This window comes from Bubalus kerabau, chromosome 1, assembly GCF_029407905.1.
Source record: "Bubalus kerabau isolate K-KA32 ecotype Philippines breed swamp buffalo chromosome 1, PCC_UOA_SB_1v2, whole genome shotgun sequence".
In the NCBI taxonomy this organism is placed as follows: domain Eukaryota; kingdom Metazoa; phylum Chordata; class Mammalia; order Artiodactyla; family Bovidae; genus Bubalus; species Bubalus kerabau.
In genome coordinates this window covers 129,367,777-129,388,651 of record NC_073624.1, presented here as the reverse complement: position 1 = coordinate 129,388,651, position 20,875 = coordinate 129,367,777, and the positions used below count along the sequence as shown (strand labels likewise).

Genomic DNA, 20,875 nt, shown 5'->3' with positions numbered 1-20,875 from the left:
GACCTCTGGGCTGAAATTTTTATTACTTTGCGTTTGGGTAACTTCAACAAAAGCCTATGAGTGTGACTGGCTTTGTAATCATCCTTTGGATGAGAAAGCCAAGAGGTCTGCAGTCTCTAGTACTGTATTTCAAGAAGAGCAGTAACAATGTCAGAGTGTGCTCTAAGAAGTGTGGCCACATGGGCTACATGGGGTCTTCACATGGGGCAAGGGAATGGGGATGTCCAGCCAAGAGAGAAAATGCTTGGTCCTGGGGGCAAGCACGGTGGCTGCAGGTGGTTAAAAGGCTGCCAGATTGGAATGGGAGAGGTGTTACTTTCTGTTGGAGTAGCTGTGATAATTAGTTCTAGAAGTAGTAACTAGAGGAACTTGGGCAAGATGAGACAGCATCACTTACAGAAGGGTTCCATGTACTGAATGGGTCCTTTTCAGACTTGAGAGTTTGACATTTTATTTTAGTCTTTAGGACTATCACCTGCTACCTACACTAAAGCAGCTTCAATGATGTAACCCTTGGAGATAATGGAGGTTTTGTAACCAGTGACTGAGATGGATCCACTCTCACCTGCACACTGAGATGCACATTTCCACGTCTTGTATAAAGACTTGTCCCTTGGCCCCAGTAATCCATGTCAGGACCATTTGCTGAAACACAGATATGATATGTAGGAGACAAACAGTGTTTGCATTCATACCAAGTTCATGTTGTTGCTGTTCAGTTGCTCAGTTGTGTCCAACTCTGCGACCCCATGGACTGCAGCACGCCAGGCTTTTCTGTCCTTCACTATCTCCCGGAGTTTGTTCAAACTCAGGTCCATTGAGTGGGTGATGCCATCCAGCCATCTCAGCCTCTGTCACCTGCTTCTCCTCCTGCCCTCAATCTTTCCCAGCATCAGGGTCTTTTCCTTGGTTTTATTTCCATGTTATTTTAATTCTGCCACCTCCCCCCACCCCAAGCTGCAAATATAGTAATGAATATTATTCTTCACATTTAACATAAGAAAGAAGCAAGTTCCAATATTTTTATTTATACCCTGTGCTTGAAAAGAAATGGCACTGTACCAGAAGTTTCTGCATTTATGGTAATTATTAGGGAACATGAGGAGTAGGCAGGATATGAGAGAAAATTACACACCCTCCCAGCAGTACACTAAGAAAAAAATCTTTGTTCACAGGGAAAATTGCCAACAAACACAGGAATTTGCTTATTTTTCACTTTTGGGAAAAAAGACAAATTCATTTCAGCAACTTCAGGTGGAATTTTCCAGCCGTCCTGCTAATGCCACGAGGTGTGGGCTGCGTTTTCATTCACCTCCTCCACTCTAACTCTAAAGACGAGAGACTTCCTTCTCTACTTCCGCCTGGGGATGACCTAAATCCTGGGCTCCCCGGTGTCTGCTCTCCTTCCTCTGCTGTGTCCTTCTGCTCCTACTCTGCAGGGGTGGCCAGAGCATCTTCAGTTAGAACTTCTGGTGTCTTGTATCATTTTATTTTCCTCCTGCCATTCTTCATCGTGTTCCACTTCTTTCCACTTTATTAGTTTGGGTGTTATTGCCTAATGTATTTATTTTGTTAATATTTATTCTATTTATTATGTATTTATTTGGTTTGCTGGGTCTTAGTTGTGGCATGCAAATTCTTGCTTGCAGCCTGTGAGATCAAGTTCCTTGACCAGAGATGGAACCCCAGCCCCCTGCATTGGGAACATGGAGTCTCAGCCACTGTACCACCAGAGGGGTGCCAGCCTAATGTATTTCTTGTAGAAAATACTTGTTTACCCATGTTTCCAGTATTTGGCTGCCATTATTGTATTATTTCACAGCCAAAAAATTTTCCCCTGTAGTTCTTCATTCTTGGTATGGTTTTTGAAGTAATGAAATCTCATTGTACCCTTCCTCTGCTCCTATCCTGGTCATGAAGAATGCAACGAACCATCTAATCTTCACTGCTGGGTTTTGAATCCCGAAGTTAAGAAAAACTAGTCAATTTTCTTGAAATTAGATAAGTAACATTTTGATGCTCAAAACTGTATGTCCTACCATTAACTTTCTCTTTATTTCTTCTATCTTTCCTTTCATACAAAAACTGAGAAAAGAAATTGTTGTATGTGGTTATGACTCAGTTCAGTTCACTTCAGTCGCTCAGTCGTGTCCGACTCTTCATGACACCATGATTTGCAGCACGCCAGGCGTCCCTGTCCATCACCGACTCCCAGAGTTCACTCAGACTCACGTCCATCGAGTCAGTGATGCCATCCAGCCATCTCATCCTCTGTCGTCCCCTTCTCCTCCTGCCCCCGATCCCTCCCAGCATCAGGGTCTTTTCCATGAGTCAACTCTTTGCATGAGGTGGCCAAAGTACTGGAGTTTCAGCTTTAGCATCATTTCTTCCAAAGAAATCCCAGGGCTGATCTCCTTCAGAATGGACTGGTTGGATCTCCTTGCAGTCCAAGGGACTCTCAAGAGTCTTCTCCAACACCACAGTTCAAAAGCTTCAATTCTTCAGCACTCAGCTTTCTTCATAGTCCAACTCTCACATCCATACTAGTGGATATCTATTTGTGTCTTTTTGCCAACTTTGTTTTTGTTTTAAATTTTATTGAAGTACAGTTGATTTGTAATGTGTTAATTTCTGCTGTACTGTAGAGTGACTCAGTTATACATATATATATTCTTTTCCATTATGGTTTATCACAGAATATTGAATATAGTTCCTTGTGCTATACAGTAGGGCCTGGTTGTTTGGTGGTTGTTGTTTAGTCACTAAGTTGTGTCTGACTCTTTGTGACCCCATGGACTGCAGCAGGCCAGGCTTCCTGTCCTTCAGCATCTCCCGGAGTTTGCTCAGGCTCATATCCATTGTGTCAGTGATGCCATCCAACCATCTCATCCTCTGTTGTCCCCTTCTCCTTCTGCCCTCAGTCTTCTTTCCCAGTACCAGAGTCTTTCCCAGTGAGTCGGCTCTTCACTTAAGGTGGTCAGAGTATTGGAGCTTCAGCTTTAGCCTCAGTCCTTCCAATGAATATTCAGGGTTGATTTTCTTTAGGATTGACTGGTTTGATCTCCTTGTTGTCCAGGGGATTCTCAAGAGTCTTTTCCATCACCACAATTCAAAAGCATCAGTTCTTTGGCACTCAGCTTTCTTTATGGTCCAACGCTCACATCTGTGCATGACTACTGGAAAACCCAGAGCTTTAACCATATGAACCTTTGTTGGCCATTATCCATCCTATACATAATAGTTTGCATCTGCTAACCCCACACTCCAAATCCATCCCTACCACTACCCTTTTGCCAACTTTGATTGAGAAGCATGTTACTCACAGATCTCTAGATTTTCACAATATAGTTAAAATCTTGTGACAGAAAACATTACAACAAAATCACCATGTATGTCAGAATATGGCTCCAATCCCAAGCAAAGGCTTATTTCTCATAGCCATGTTTGCTGCATAAAATTTTACCTCCACACAATGTTAGAACAGTTTTTTGGTATTGTTGTAGTGGGGTTTATCCCATATTATTATAGTGGGGTTAACCCACTATTTTCCACATAATGGGACACACAAATACTCTCATCCCTACGATTTCACTGTGGAAAGTTTTGCATTTCCGGTTCTTCAGAAATAGCTGAAACACGGTCCCCATCCTTCCTGCGTGCACTGTTTACTGTGGTTTATGTATGGGGTTTGGACATAGTTCCATGTTTAGGCATCTCAGATTTCAAATCAAATTTCCCTAGTTTTATTAAGGTTTACCAGTATTAAACTTCATTGACTTTCCACCCAATAAACTGAGACAGAAAGGTAGATGTACTGTACCAGCACTAATGGGAGTTTCTATGTTTTGTGAAACCTAACCGAAAAAATAGAATTGAGAAAGAGAGAACGATGGGTAAGTTGCTGTAAAATGCAGCTTGACTATATGTTGTTTCCCCGAACTAATGATCTCTGTGAGATTTTGAATTATAATGTGTAGAAGGAGTTAGTTGCTCAGTCGTTTCTGACTCTTTGCAACCCCGTGAACTGTAGCCCACTAGGCTCCTCTGTCCATGGGATTCTCCAGGCAAGAATACTGGAGCGTGTTACCATTCCCTTCCCCAGGGAGTCTTCCTGACCCAGGGATGGAACCCAGGTCTCCCACGCTGCAGGCAGATTCTGTACCATCTGAGCCCCCAGGGAAGCCCGTAACGTGTATGTTTCATCTGGTTGCGCTGTGACGGTTTGGGAGCCAGCAGTCTTCCTCTTCTCAGGCAGGGCCCCCTTCACCTCCCAGGTGACCTGCTGCACCTGAGAAGCAGGTCCTTCAGTGTCCTAGCATCACGGTGATGGCGTTTCTTGGTTAACTGCCACCTTCCTTGCTCCTCTGTGGGTTCTGGCTGAGCTCTGAGTTTGCAGTGAGAACAGAGAAGATACAACAGCTCAAGCCCTTGAAGTGACAAAGCCAGTAGTCTTGCAGGAAGGGATCCCCTAATGACTGGCCTTGGGTTTTGCACGTGCCTGTCATTTTCCTGGTCCTCTTTCTCCTGTCTCATCTCCCCCAAGGTCAAGTCTGTCCTTGCAAACTAAAGGCCAGTCTACTCTCTACCTACCATCCCCAGGTGTCCGCTCAGTCCTGGGCCAGCCTGCTGGCCTCTCCTTCAGCAGCCCCTCCTGTTACTTCCAAGGCCTGTGTTTGGTTCGGCCTCAGCCTCCGTCAGTGGCTGGGGGAGAAGTGGCCATAGTGTCACCAGGACTTGCGCAGGGTGGACTGGGCTGAAAGGTGGGAGGGAGGTGGGATTGCGGTGGAACCTGGACCCCTGTTCCTGCATGCTCACTGTCAATTTTTTCTGTTCGCTTTCAGTATTTCTCTATTGCTTCCCTGCAATCTCCCTCCTTGGACTCTTCCCGCAGATCAACACTTTCTGCATTTATCTTTTGGAGCAAATTGACATGCTGTTTTTTGGAGGTTCTGGTAAGTCTTTTACATTCTGTTCTTTCTGTAAAAAAGTTTCAAGTTCAGATAAGGGCTAAATAGCTTCAGGCATGGAATGAAACCTGGATAGTTAGGTTTCCTTTGTCCTCACCCTTAAAGGACTTCAGCTTGGGTTGGTTAGATTGATTGTGGGTCCTTCTAGATTCATCTGGCCAAATTGAAAGTGGCCCACCTGGCTTGACACAAACAGAAAATGGGGAAGTGTAGAATTCTATGAGCTTTGGATTTGGTTTAAAACTGAAACTGTGAGTTGCTCTGTCATGTCCAATTCCTTGCAACCCCATGGAATGTGGCTGACTAGGCTCCTCTGTCCATGGGATTCTCCAGGCAAGAAAATTGGAGTGGGTTACCATTTCCTTCTCCGGGGTATCTTCCGGACCCAGGGATCGAACCCAGGTCTTCTGCATCACAGGCAGATTCTTTACCATCTGAGCCACCAGGGAAGCTTGGACTTGGTTTAGGGACCCTCTAATTCTTCGTTGGAAAAGCTGTATGTGTTAATGTGTGTGAATGTGAGTGAGTGGAGGTTAGCGTGTGAGCATGTGCATTTGAGCACGTGCCTGAATGAGTTAGTCTGAGAGCATGTGGGTGTGACATTGTGAGTGTGTGTCATGTGCAGGCCTGTACAGACAGGTGACCTATGCCTTTCATTTGGTGTGTTCCTTGCTTTCTGACCAAGGTGGGTAAAGCTTCATCCAATGCTTACTTGGAGACATTACCCAGATTTCTCACCTTTAAAGCGTACTGTTCTCTGAATGGAAACTAACACACTGATCTCAGGGGGTTGCTGTGAGGATTTCATGAAGTCATGTACATGAAACATTAGAGCGTAGCGGGTGATCTGTTACAGCTACTTCCTCCTTGTATACATGCACACACACATATACACACACCTACACACACAGGAGTGCTGGCTTGTTCTGTTTATCTATCCATTCATTTATCCATCTATCTATTAAACTATCTAGCTATCTATCCATCCATCTCTATATATCTATGTATGTATCCATCTATTATCTATCTTTCATCTATTCATCTGTCATCTAGTCATCTATTAATATCTATATATCTGTCTATTCATCTACCTAGCTATCATTCATCCACCCATCTATCTATACATCTATTTATCTATTTATTTATTCATCCATCTATCATCTTTCATCTGTCTGTCTCTCATCTATCTATTCATCCATCATCTATCTATCTATCTATCCCTATCTGTGTCTAATTTCCATCTCCATATTTGTCTGTCTCTCTCTCTCCTTTCTTCTACTGAAATCACATCCCTGATCATTCCTGGGCCAGGAGCTTCCAACTATAAGCAACAAGGTCTCCCCACCTCCACGATGACTGGTTCAGTCTTCTAAAAGTCATCAAAAGTTCTTTCTAACTGTGGTCTTCCTGAGTGTTTAGTTAAAGGTCAGTGTCCTTCTTGTGCTAAGCGTCACTCAGTGCTTTGTGGCTGCCCTGTGGATTGATTCTTTGCCCCTTGGGCAGGCATTTTGCATTTGAAAGTTACCAACTTCACTTTCCTACCATATGTATTGCCTGTGAGACCTGCCATCCAGCAGGGAACTCTTGTTGTTTGTGTTCCAGCCGTTTCGGGATTGCTGTCAGCTGTTTACAGTGTGGCCCGGAGTGCATCCGCCGCGGCTGTGCTGCATGTGTTCTGCTTCAGTGCCGTGAAGGTAGGTGCAAGGCCATGGGCCTTCTTCTCACATCCATTGAATTAACTGTATTTTAAGTAAACAAACATCTCCTCCAGTTACGAGAGGAATGGGATCTGAGCACATCAGGAGTAACAGGGCCTGGAGGATGAGGCCTCAGTGATCTAGGAGGTGCATTAAGATACCTGATTTGCTACTGACCACAAAGCCCACCTGGTCTGAACCCCCCCGCTCTTGCAGGTGTCTACCTGGCCCAGTCAGTTACTGACACTGGGAGGGGCTTTGGCTTAACATGGCAGTTGACAGGCCCCCACTTTCTTACTGATGCTTCCGTCTGAAATAGCACTCAGAAGACGGTAAAAGGATACAATTGCATAAAGCTTTATGGACAGAGAAGAGGAATGGATATGATAGCAAAAAATTTTAGAATCCAGAAAACAGAAGGACCATAGATTTATTCAGATGGAGAAAGTTAAAACCCAGGCTGGCAGCAAGGGAAACCTAGGATGATTAAAAAAAAAACAAGATAGTAACTTTTGGAAAAGAACAAGTGGTATCAGAAAAGAAATATATGGTCAGTGCATGGCTCAGCTGTGAATAATATGTTGTATTTATGACAGTCTGAATAACAGTTGCAACTATAATAGTAGAATAGGGGGAGATGAAGTGTATGTGTGTGTGCCTATCTGACTTTGCAGAGGTCTTAATCTTGTCTTCCATGTTAGAAAGTCAGCAAATAATATCTGAAGTTGAAAAAAGTCAAAAATTATAAAACAAGCGTGTTATTTGGAAATATGGAGGCAAATCGGTGAAGAAGAAACAGCTGAAAGTCACTGCCTTCAGGCAGCAAGAGTTAGAGCAAAGAGATGGCTGATGTGGGCAGAGACCACTGCTGTTCATTGCTACATGCAGAACTGCACAGGGTCCATGAAGTCTGAAACATAACACGTTCAGGGCCATCTTCAATCAGTAAAAAAGAGATTGATTGATAGTATACTTATTTCTTGACTTTATGGACACTCTGCCTTTAATGTGTTACACCACAAGTACATCTTTGATAAAATAAAAATTAAATGCAAAAGAGTAAATGCTATATGTTCCAAAGGGCTTTAAATAGATAGTATATGGCATTTGTTACCTGACTTTTGAAAAACATTTTAACTTAAAATCATATTAAACTCATCAGTATCAGTGGCAGCAATATAACTGTTTATTCCTCTTTGTGGAAGAGAGGAATTCAGTAATGTCATCTTCCAATGCATCACAGTTGAATTTCTCTGGGATAATCAATGGCATAATTCCCTCCTTCACTCTTTCCTTCCTTTTCATATGATTATCTTCTTTTACATTAAAAAAAGGGAGAGGAGAAGGCTCCTTTTTCCAATACATAAGGGTAGCATACAGCTTTTGGTGGATCTGTTTGCCTTCACATATATATTTGTCACATAGAACAACAATTATATAATTAATCAGTGTTTCTAGGTTCTTTCTTTTGAAGTACATTCCTTTATTCTGTCACAGGACCCAGGTATTCCATTCAGGAAAATTACGAAGGTATTTTCTAAAAACCTCTTTCTACTGCTCTTTGGTAAAATAACTGCCTATAAAATTTGGGGGTCACAAGCTTTTCTCTGCGGGACCCTTTATAGTTTGTTCTGTTATGTTCCAGTCTTTGTTTGTTTATACATTTATTTTTCATTAATTTTTTGAAATTCTGGTTCATTGAGATATAATTTGTATGCTGCAGAACCCATATTTTTAATATACATAATTTGATGAGTTTTCCAGATGACACAGTGGTAAAGAATCTGCCTGCCAATGCAAGAGACTCAGGAGAGGCAGGTTTGATCCCTGGATCAGGAAGATCCCTTGGAGAAGGAAATGGCAACCAGCTCCAGTATTTTTGCCTGGAAAATTCCATGGACAGAGGAGCTTGGCAGGCTACAGTTCATGGAGTCACAGAGAGTTAGACACAGCTCAGCACAAGTTTTGATAAATGTAAGTTTTGATAAATTTCTGCCTCCAAAATTGGAGAGAGAGACAGGTAAATACAGAGAACCAAAACTTACTGCAGCAGGAGCCCAGGAACAGAAACCTCTGTGGGAACCGGTACCAAGAGGAGGAAAACCTGAACTGTGGCTGACAAATTGCTGAGGGCTCAGTGTAGACAAGTCTGAGAGTTAATAACCCCAAGTGAATCCAGTCGTTAGGGAAGCCCACACTCTTGTGGTCCTTCACCCCCTCAACAGTGAATAATTGCAGAAGAATCCTCCTGCTTTCAGTAGGTGGAGGGGGAAGAGTAACCATTTTGAAATATAGCAGAGTATTCTGTTCTTCTTAACCAAGCCTGCCTTAAGATTTTATTGTAGCCTAAAGTACTGGGATTTTTCCAGAGCCGAACTGACCTGGAGGAAGGGAAATGCCAAACTCCAGTTTGGCTCCAGCCTTCCATGTGGGGAAAGGGAAATACCCAATTCCAGCCCAGTCCATTCTTTCCATTCTGTTCCACCTAAGGTGGGGATGGGACTAGAAGCACTTGTGAAGTTTACCGTCTAGAGGCAGAGGGTCACCAAAATACGGAACTAATCACTGGACTGTAGAGTTTCCCTACCCTCACACATTAATACCATACTACTAAAGATCTGTTTACCATACTTCCTTTTACCTCTTACATGTCTGGCTACCAAGAAAAAAAATTACAAGGCATACTGAAAAGCAAAAAACATAGAAGAGAAACATCAAGCATTGGAATCAGACCTAGATATGACAAGGATATTGGAATTATCAGACTGGGAATTTAAAGCAGCTATGATTAGCATTCTCGGAGAAGGCAATGGCACCCCACTCCAGTACTCTTGCCTGGAAAATCCCATGGATGGAGGAGCCTGGTAGGCTGCAGTCCATGGGGTCGCTAAGATTCAGACACGACTGAGCGACTTCACTTTCACTTTCATGCACTGGAGAAGGAAATGGCAACCTACTCCAGTGTTCTTGCCTGGAGAATCCCAGGGACGGGGGAGCCTGTTGGGCTGCCGTCTATGAGGTCGCACAGAGTCGGACACGACTGAAGCGACTTAGCAGCAGCAGCAGCAGCATGATTAGCATGCTAAAGGTGCTGATGTATAAAGTGGACTGCAAGCAAGAACAGATAAACAGTGTAAGCAGAGAGATGGAAATTCCAAGAAAGAACCAAGAAGAAATGCTGGTGATTAAAAGCACTCTAACAGAAATGAAGAATGCCCTTGGTGGGCTTATAAGTAGATTGGACATGACCTTGGAAAGAATCTCTGAGTTAAGGATACGTCAATAGAAACTTTCAAAATGGAAAAGCAGAGAGAAAAAAGACTGAAAAAAAAACCCAGAATATCCAAGAGCTTTGGGACAACTACAAGAGGTATAACTAATGTGTAATAGATATACTAGAGAAGAAAGAATGGACTGTAATTAAGAATGTCCCCAGATTAATATCAGACACTAAACCACATATCTAGGAAGCTCAAAGAGCACCAAGCATGATAAATGCCAAAAAACTACACTGATGCATGGTACACTTAAGTTGCTGAAAATCAAAGATAATGAAAAAATATTGAAAGATACCAGTGGATAAGAACACCTTGCCTGTGGAGAAGAAAGATAAGAATTACACCTGACTTCTCCTCAGGAACTGTTATGGACTGAACTGTGTCTCCTGCAAATTCCTACTTTTAAAACCTTAGCCCCCTATGTGATGATATTTGGAGATGGGGTCCTGGGAAGTAGGTTTAGATAAGGTCATGAGTATTGGATCCTCATTGTGGGATTAGTGCCCTTATATGAAAAGTGGATGGATAAAGGAAAAGAATTTTAAAAAATCTCTTACATCATGGTTTTTTGTTTACTCCTAGCATTTCAGTTTGACTCCTGTATATAGTTTCTGTCTCTTTTTTGAAATTACCCATCTGTTTATGAATGTTGTCCATCAATTCCTTGATCTTTTAACACACATTACAGTTATTTTGAAGTTAAGAGTCTGTATGATTCCTGGCTTTTTCTTGTCAGAGAGTGGGCTATACTCTTGTAGATTTTTAGTTTTGAGGAGAACAAGAATAAGACTGACTTTAATTTTTCCAGAATTCTTGTATAAGTCTTTCTTATCTTCTAAGGTTAGAAAAAAGCAATGGACTAGGACTAGACTTGGATCTCTTTCTCTTTCTGGAATGCCATGAATACCTATCATTCTGAAGACTCTTACAAATAGGTTAAGTTTCTCCCTCTTATTTCTTGATTAATGACGTTATTGCTTGTGTTTATATGATCTCTTTTACGTTTTAAACATGCTTTTGTTTTTGTTTGTCTTTCATGCTTCTCATTCTTTTTTTCATGATCTTTCTGTATTTTTAAGCGGTCCTTTGTGTTCTGGTATGGTTTCTAGAGTTTCTCATTCCAATAACAACAAATATTTGTTGAGAAATTATGATAAACCAGCAACTTTCCATTTGTTAACAACCTGCCAAAACTCAACCATAAGGCACAGTTACCCCAGGCTCACAGGTCCCATCACGCCCATAGCTGACCACACACTGCATTTGTATCACCTGTCTTGTCAGTTGGATGTTTGTTTTGTGCTCTGTAGTAACTGAGCTAGCTTCTGTCAGAAATATTTAAGGCTCCTTGAGCAAATGTATCTAGAGGTCTTAGGTTTAAAATACAAGAAGAGAAGAAAGCAAAACAAAGAATGTTACAGCAATATAACCAGCTTAGATGTCTCTTTCCCCTAGAAAAATATGTTATTGATAGAGTTTTAGATAGTTCTGTCAGGAAGCTTCATCCCAAGGAGTAGATATGAATAGGATGCTTGGGGCAGTGGTTGTCTTTACTTCATTTTCTTTGCTCGAGTATTCCAACCCATGAACTGACCAAATAAAACCTACTGCCTCCAGTACAGTAGAGGGGTCCAGGTGCTTGCCAGGGCACAGACGTATGAGTCCAAGCACTGTGTCTGCCAACCACATGGCCCGCTTCAACTCCAGCCCTCCCTGGTTTAGTTAATATCAGCAAGGATTTAGTGAGATCTTTCCCTGCTTACTTCCTCAGTTCACTATCCTGTCTCGCTCAAATAGAGAATGGTAATTTGGATCATGTGTTAGATGTCAAAATTTTCTTTCAGACTAGTCTCATCTGGAAGATAAGATCTGGCATAAATTCCTTAAAACTTATGACTTATGCACAAGTACTTTCTCTAGTTCCCAGTATAGATATACATTTCTATCTTTTTGAAAATTTATTGGATATTTAGTGGAGAGGAAAAGCTAGTTTCTTGTGTTCCTTTTTTTAAAAAAAAATGTTTATTGGAGTATCATTGGTTTATAATGTTGTGTTAGTTTCAGTATACAGCAAAGTGAATCAGTTATACATATACATATATCCACTCTTTTTAGGATTCTTTTCCCATATAGGTCATTTCAGAGTACTGAGTAGAGTTCCCTCTGCTATGTAGTACGTCCTGGTTGATTATTTTATGTTCAATAGTGTTCCCTGTGCTCCTAATGCCATATTTACTAGCACCCCACACTTCATCCGTCTTTTCAACTACGAGGCACAAGTAGTATCTAATGGAAATATTCTTTTCCTTGGTTGATGGAAATGGGAACATGCAAGCTCTTTGGAACTGAGGCAGAAGCTGAAAAGATCATATTCACTGGTATTCAAAATTTATTTGTTTAGACATAACTTTGCCAGGTACTATAGAGATATGAAAGGAGAAAAAGTCAAATCTTTCTCCTGAGGAATTTAACATTCAAAGATGAGGACATGCGTAGATGATCAGAAAAGAGAAAACTTGTCAGAGGAGGTGGCTGCTCAGTGCCACCTTCAAATCTTTTGCCACTGGGCCGAGAACCTTGCCATGGACTCAGTTAAGCATGTGAAATGGTTTCATCAGAGTTAGGAATGAATGACCACAGCAGGTGAGGGTATTAACCTACTGATGGTGAAGGGCAGGGATGACTGGATATCTCAGCAGAATTCATCAAAGTTACGGATAACCTTTTAGGCAAGGCTAAAAATGTATGTTTTTTGCCCAGTGAGTATGATGAGCCTCTCACTAATACTGGTTACCTGAAAGGAACTTATAGCAATAAGAGGTCATCAGCTCTAAGGTGTTGAGTGCCATAGATAAGCTGATGGCCTCAGCTGTGATGGAAACAAGACATTAAAAGGTTCAATGAATTGACTTCCCAAGTCACTCCATGAATGGTCAGACTGAAAACCTCACTTCCGGATTCTCCGTCAGTGTCTCGCTATTAAATCTTACCTGCTTACTCTAAACCTTTGACTTATGATGAACCTTTGTCTCATGCTTCATGTTTTTGATCAGGGAGGCCTCATTTAAGAGTGAAAAATAATTCATTGATAATAGTATCATGGTTGAATCTATGGAAGACAGAATATTCTTCCAAACTCAGGATGCTTTTCACAAAGGATCAACTCATTGGATTTCTTAGATTAATTTCTAAAGGAGAAGCTGTATGCTCTGAAAAACCCATTTTATTTGACAAATGTTTTTTGTTTATTTGTTTTATTTTTGGCCCTTCCACTCAGCTTGGAGAGATCTTAGTTCCCTGACTGGGGATTGAACCCTAGGCCCTGCAATGAACGTGCTAAGTCTTAACCACTGGACCTCCAAGGAATTTCCTTGACAATTGTTCAAGGTTCATTATTACCAGTTCAAATATCATCAAAATTAATGTACACTCCTGGGATTATGAAATAACTTTTTCTTGCAAAGTTCTTAGAGGGTTTTGGAAACTATTGAAGAAACTGGAATTCAAAGAGATAGAACTCTTCTGGGACTTTTACCTAGCTGAGGGACATATGCAGTCATTGCCTCACCTCCCCAAGTCCGGTTCCTTCCTCATATCAGGAATTGCTAATTGATGGCAGCATTTTTGCTCACTGATGTCAGTAGGTCTCTGAGATGCCCAGATCGTATTACAGGCAGCCAGTACCAGGTGATCAGAGCCAGTCCAAGAGATAAAATCTATTTACCATCCTGGGCTGAGACTTTTATTTCTGCTTTCCTTTCTGTTTATGGCATGCCATCAGCTTAAGTCACTGTTGGATCAGAGTAAATAGATTCTACTTTGAAAGCACACTGCCAACTCTGTTACGGGACTGAACACATCAAAGACTCTGGGGTTTACTTACATGTTGAAACAGGCTTTTTACCAGGTGAAACTAGGGTACTTTGAAAGATTTATTTAATCTCAGAGAGGTATTGACTTTCTTACTCAGCATAGAACAAGCACACCTGTGATAAACAGCATGATCTGTTGTTAGAGAATCTTAATGTTCTCTCTCAGTTTTGAAACACCTTTTAGTTAAAAATAGAGCAATTTGCATTTCTCCCTTCTCATTTGTGAGTCCTGAGTATTCTAATGGTCTCAGATAGACTCCCCACTTAAAAAAAAAAATAGCACCTATTAAATGCCGTGAATTGAATGAATACATTGAACAAATTGGCAAGGGGATCCTTAGGAAAAAAGGAAAAGCTCACTCACATTCAAACTAACATTCCCAGAGCTATGATTCCACTTCTTGTTTAATGATGCTTTTGTTTATGACTTTTATGCTTACACTTTGCACTACCTGAATTGATTTTTTTCCCCTTTTATCTCTGCTGCGCAGTGATAGATTGAAGGGCTCTTGTGAGCAATTTCAGCATGTCAGCTGCCTTGCCAAGGATGTGTTTCTCTATATAGGCCTTGATATGTATTTATATCCTTGATCTTTATTAATTCTCACTTGATTGAAGCAGATTGAGGGACTGGGGTTTAATATTGTTCTCTGGAATATTAATTAGAGAAAGAAATTTTATTCCTCTTTTAATTTCATATTCTTTTTGACTCATCCAAGATGGTAGCAAGGAACATGTAAATGGGCTCCCTCATTGACTTAACTATTTGACAGTGATATACAGAATCAACCAGAATATTTGCTCCCTGGAGAAATGGCTCAGTAGTTAATTAGCTGGGCTTTCTATATGTCTGGAAAAACCATGATTTCTATTTTTTATTACCCCTTACATAGAGATTCTATTTTATTGATGGCAGGGGCATCCAGAGGTGGAGGTACATTATTATAATTTAATGTTTCCCAAGCATCATTAACAACTGCTATGGGAGAGTTTGCTCACATTCTTCCAGGTACCACAGGGTTGCAGCTAAACCAATGGCTTTCCCCCTGCATTCAGACCTTTAATATAAATATATAACAAGCTCATAGAATAGTTTTAGTTCTGAAATAGACTTTACACATCCCCTATCCCAGCCCCTTCATTTCATTATTTAAAGTGAGGAAATAGAAGTCCAGAGAGTGATGAAGAGACTTAACATTACAGTTCCCAAATCTTACGTCTTTTCAAAATCTCACTTCCATGCCCTTCTCCCTAGCACATTTGAAGTATAAATATATTTTTCTAGTCAAAAGAACCATTCGCAGGCATATAAGATACCTTGCAGATCCATGGTACTTTAATTTTCAGAATAATTTCCCAAGCGTTTTCTCATTTGCCCTTTTTTTTTTTAATAACTCCATGTAATACATAAGGAAGGTAATAGCATTTCTATATTCCAGTGGTGAATGTGAACACAGAGTGCTGAAGTTTTTGCCTAAGGGCACATGGCTAATTCACATTGTTTTTTTTTTTTTCAATTGTAAAATGGATTAGTAATAACTACTTCATATGAATGCTGTCAGAAGTGAATGAAATTAAATTGATAATGTATATAAAGTGCCTAGCTCAGGGGTTTTCATTAAATGCTGTGGTGGGCAGGATTCTGAGATTGCCCCAAGACTCCTGCCCCCTGGTGTGCCCACACTGTATAATTTCTGCCCTCTGAATGTGGGTGATCCAAGAGTAGGATGAGGTGTCACTCTGTGATTAGTTACGTCATCTGGCAGAGGTGGAGGGATTTTGAGATGTAACCAAAGTCCCTAACCAGTTAACTTGAAGTCAGTCAGAAGAGAGAGTATCTGGATGGCCGTGACCCAATCAGACAAGCCCTTTAAGAGAAGGTATAGAGGTCAGAGACAGAAGAAAGAGCAGAGACCCTCCCCGTGGCCAGGAAGTAAACAGTGTTGCAAACGGCCCATGGCAAGGACTGCATGTCAGGCAGATCCCAGCAAAAGCCAGCAAGAAAATTCAGTCCTACAGCTGCAAGGAAACTGAATTCTGCAGCCAGAAGTGAGCTTGGAAGAAGACCCAAGTCTCAGTAAAACTGCTGCCTTGGGTGACACCGCAGTCTCGTGGATTTCAGCCTGATGGGACCTGAGCAGAGGAACCAGTCACCACGCCCTGATGACTCAGGCAGTACCCCGCAAGATCATACACTGTGTCGTTTAACCCACCATTTGTGGGGATTTGTTGCACTGCAGTAGAAAACCAACACAAACAGAAAGTATTATTAATAGCATAATTAATTGATGGTGATGATGCCGATGAACATATTGGTGATGCTGTTAATAGTAGTACATCTGGAAACAAACTCCAATTTGTAATTCACTTTTATTACTCTAGACTTCAGATTATATCTTATGGGTAGATCCATGTCATTTCTAGCTGCGATGGAGTGGGAAGTCTACAAGTCTTTTAGCTGTCTGCACAGCTAGTAAGGTTGGGAAGAAGGGCAGATGAATATTAGATGGGCAGCAAGTACTTTCTGTCACATTCGCTTCTTAGAAAGTTGAACACGTATAATTGATCTCTTGGTTTTCCCTGGTGGCTCAGTGGTAAAGAATCTGCTGGCAATGCAGGAGACACGGGTTTGATCCCTGAGTCATAGGGAAGATTCCTTGGAGAAGGGAGAGGCAGCCCACTCCAGTATTGCCTGAAAAATGCCATGGACAGAGGAGCTGGGTAGGCTACAGTCCATGAGAGTGGGATATGGTCACAAGAGAGTCGGACATGACTTCGCGACTAAAAAGCAACAACACATTGGTCTCCAAACCCAGTCACCATTGGTTGGATCCTTAAGCTAATGTTGGATGCCTTTGACCGTGGCAGTGGACACTGATATGAGGGAAAAAAACAGGAGGAAGAATGATAGCTCAGTTGTTCAAAATGGAATTGCAGTTGCTGAGTTAAGTAAGATCTGGAGTCAGATTTAGATAGGATGTACAGAGTTTACAGAATGCTCAAACTACCGCACAATTGCACTCATCTCACGTGCTAGTAAAGTAATGCTCAAAATTCTCCAAGCCAGGCTTCAGCAATACGTGAACCATGAACTTCCTGATGTTCAAGCTGGTTTTAGAAAAGGCAGAGGAACCAGAGATCAAATTGCCAACATCTGCTGGATCATGGAAAAAGCAAGAGAGTTCCAGAAAAACATCTATTTCTGCTTTATTGACTATGTGTGGATCACAATAAACTGTGGGAAATTCTCCAAGAGATGGGAATACCAGACCACCTGACCTGCCTCTTGGGAAACCTGTATGCAGGTCAGGAAGCAACAGTTAGAACTGGACATGGAACAACAGACTGGTTCCAAATAGGAAAAGGAGTACGTCAAGGCTATATATTGTCACCCTGGTTATTTAACTTATATGCAGAGTACATCATGAGAAACGCTGGACTGCAAGAAACACAAGCTGGAATCAAGATTGTCGGGAGAAATATCAATAACCTCAGATATGCAGATGACACCATCCTTATGGCAGAAAGTGAGGACGAACTAAAAAGCCTTTTGATGAAAGTGAAAGTGGAGAATGAAAAAGTTGGCTTAAAGCTCAACATTCAGAAAACTAAGATCATGGCATCTGGTCCCACCACTTCATGGGAAATAGATGGGGAAACAGTGGAAACAGTGTCAGACTTTATTTTTGGGGGCTCCAAAATCACTGTGGATATGATTGCAGCCATGAAATTAAAAGACGCTTATTCCTTGGAAGGAAAATTACGACCAACCTATATAGCATATTCAAAAGCAGAGACATTACTTTGCCAACAAAGTTCCATCTAGTCAAGGCTATGGTTTTTCCTGTGGTCATGTATGGATGTGAGAGTTGGACTGTGAAGAAGGCTGAGTGCCAAAGAATTGATGCTTTTGAACTGTGGTGTTGGAGAAGACTCTTGAAAGTCCCTTGGACTGTAAGGAGATCCAACCAGTCCATTCTGATGGAGATCAGCCCTGAGATTTCTTTTGAGGAAATGATGCTGAAGCTGAAACTCCAGTACTTTGGCCACCTCATGCGAAGAGCTGACTCATTGGAAAACACTCTGATGCTGGGAGGGACTGGGGGCAGGAGGAGAAGGGGACGACAGAGGATGAGATGGTTGGATGGCATCACTGACTCGATGGACCTGAGTCTGAGTGAACTCTGGGAGTTTGTGATGGACAGGGAGGCCTGGCGTGCTGCGATTCATGGGGTCGCAAAGAGTTGGACACTACTGAGGGACTGAAGTGAACTGAACTGAACAGAGTTTAAAAGGGTCAAATCCAGGAAGTGTAGTGAAATCAGCATTGGTAGGATTTGGTGGCTGTCCAGTTTGTAGAGTGGTGGATGGGGAGAGGGGAACGTGGGTGGAAAAGAATTCCAGGCTGCCCTATGAGCAGTGGTGGTCCCAGTAGAGATGCAAAACTATGCTAGTCCTGGCCATGCCAGTGGGAGTCTATCTTTCTCTCTTCCAAAATTCTGTGGGCAATATTTTCCTTTTGGTGTTCATGTCGATTCTTATCTATTTGAATATAATTAGTTCTGTGGGAAATAAAGATACTCCCACAATAACTAGTACAGTAGAAGCCTCTGTTTCCTCATGTTTAAAATGTGACCCCTGCCTTTAAAGGTGGGCTACAGTCTGAACATGGCAGTGTATGTCAGGTGGCTAGTCAAGCTCTTGCTTGATACATCAGTTCTATTTTCGTTGATGTTGTTCCTAAGTCCTTTTCTTCACCCCTAGTTTGACCTTTCTCCTAAAGGTGGTGACTATGGTTTATATATGTTTCTTTCATATTCTATAAAAAGTCCACTGTTGCCTAAAAGATACTCTATAAACTTTTGGATTGAATAAATGCAGGTGACAGAGAAGAGGGCTATGAGAAGGAAGGTAAATGGCAGTATTTTCCAGAAAGTTTGTGTGTATGTGTGTTTGTGTGCTTATTTATCTATATGTATCTATGTTGGGTGGTTTTGTTTGTTTGTTTAGTCACTAAGTCATGTTTGACTCTTTGGAACTTCATGGACTGTAGCCTTCCAGGCTCCTCCATCCATGGGATTTTCCAGGCAAGAATGCTGGAGTGGGTTGCCATTGCCTTCCCCAGGGTATCTTCCCAATCCAGGGATCAAATCTGTATCGCTCACATCTCCTGCATTGGCAGGTAGATTCTTTACCACTGAGCCACCAGTCAATATTTTCCAGAAAGTCCGTGTGTGTATGTGCTTATTTATCTACATTTATCTATGTTGGGTAGTACCTGTCAGTCTTTCTTGCTAGTGAATGAGCTCATTTCCCCCCAGTACCTATTCTTAAAGGTCAAATTGGCTTTTTTTAACCACACCGTGTAGCTTGTGGGATCTTATTTTCCCAAGTGATTGAAGCCAGGCACCCTGCAGTGGAAATGCTGATTCCTAACCATTAGACTAGCAGGAAAGCCCCATTAAAATAGTCTTGAGTTATAAACATATGCTGTTTTTTCACTGAAATGAAAAAAGGTATGAAATAAGGAAAACCTTTAAGGAGACAGTGAAGTCTTACTCATAGTATTTGTTAATGTGATCATTTATTTACTTACTGAACACATACTGACTGGCTGTTATGAATTAAGCTCATTGTTAGGCCCTGGGGCTGCCCCCTGGGTGTTCGGGACCATCGGGGATGTCAACAGGGGCTGCTGTGGGATGAGCTTTTTGGAATGTGCTGGGGGGCTTTGGAGGTGCCCAGTGCACACTCAGAAGTGCCTGCCAGTTGCATGGTGACCCATGCCCGTGAGATATAAACAGAATCTGATTTTTCTGGTACTTCAGGGGCACCGAGTTTCTTTTATTTCAATATAAGATTCATGTCAAAATAGTCCAAAAATAGGACTTATATCAAAGTGATATGATCTAGGTCTTATTTTAGGATATATGAAAACCTGGATTCAGAAATGCCCTGATGTTTAATGGGCTAAGAAAAATCTATTGCTTTTCCCTTAAAACGAGTGTGTGAATCTGATATGAAGGGCATAGCAAAGTGAAATCTGGTCCATTTGCTTCTCTTTATGACCAAACTCTGTTTGCCCTGTAAATTCCATCATAGAGATGTCTCAGATTTTGCAGGAAAAAAATGCTGAAGCTAGGATTCTCTTTAGAGAGGTACTTTCATACAAAGCTGAACTTCCTTATGCGTTTTCATCAAAAGAATTCCCAAATGCATATGAAATCTAACACAGAATTGTAGGACTATTAGACAGTTTTATTTCTACCTCATAAAAATATTTCAAAACCTGTGGGAGTTTTATGAAGCCAGCACTCATCAATCCATATCATTCCCAATTCAGGGGCCCATGAGACTCCTCTCAAAGCAAATTAGGGACATTGATTTTTGAAGCAAACTGTCATGTAATATACACTTCATATCAGTGCATAATAGGTTTAAAATCTTATCTCTGTCCCTCAAAATATATGTATTTGTGTGTGTATATATATATATGTGTGTGTGTGTGTGTGGTGTGTGTATTTGTGTGTCTGTGTATATTTGTGTATATATGTGTGTGAGTAAAATAAATTTTATATAGTTATATAAAATTCAAGACATACATGTACATTTAAAATATACAAATGTCGGGTGTTCTACTATATTTAAAAAAATCCACTAAAAATGTCAGTCAGCATCTCCTCTCTTCCTTTTCACTTCTCTTTGTAGAAATAAGACTATTTGAGCAATGAACTAAACCTTTCAGATAAAATACCCAGTGCATTTGATCATTTTCTTTCAAAATCCTTCTTTAGGTCTGTGGTTCTGATCTTCCTCAAGTGCCAATGTTTTCTGCTCTATCCCAAAATTAAAATTAAAATATCCTGGGACTTCCCTAGTGATCAAGTGGTTAAGACTCCCTGCTTCTACTGCAGGAGACAGGGGTTCAATCCCTAGTTTGGGAAACTAAGATCCCACATGCTGCATGGTGTGGCCAAATAAATAATTTATTTATTAAAATACATTTTAAAAATTAAAAAATATAAACATCGGCAAATGCATTTTTTTTTTTTTTTTTACTA

General features: G+C 41.2%; 1 protein-coding gene across 1 annotated transcript in view; it reads left to right on the top strand.

Moving 5' to 3' along the window:
- PCNX2 (pecanex 2) overlaps positions 1–20,875 on the top strand; it is a 299,231-nt gene that overhangs the window by 90,426 nt on the left and 187,930 nt on the right. The window contains exons 14-15 of the mRNA XM_055588352.1: positions 4,842–4,952; positions 6,570–6,661. Coding sequence (XP_055444327.1) covers positions 4,842–4,952; positions 6,570–6,661 — 203 coding nt within the window. The remainder of the gene's footprint in view (positions 1–4,841; positions 4,953–6,569; positions 6,662–20,875) is intronic.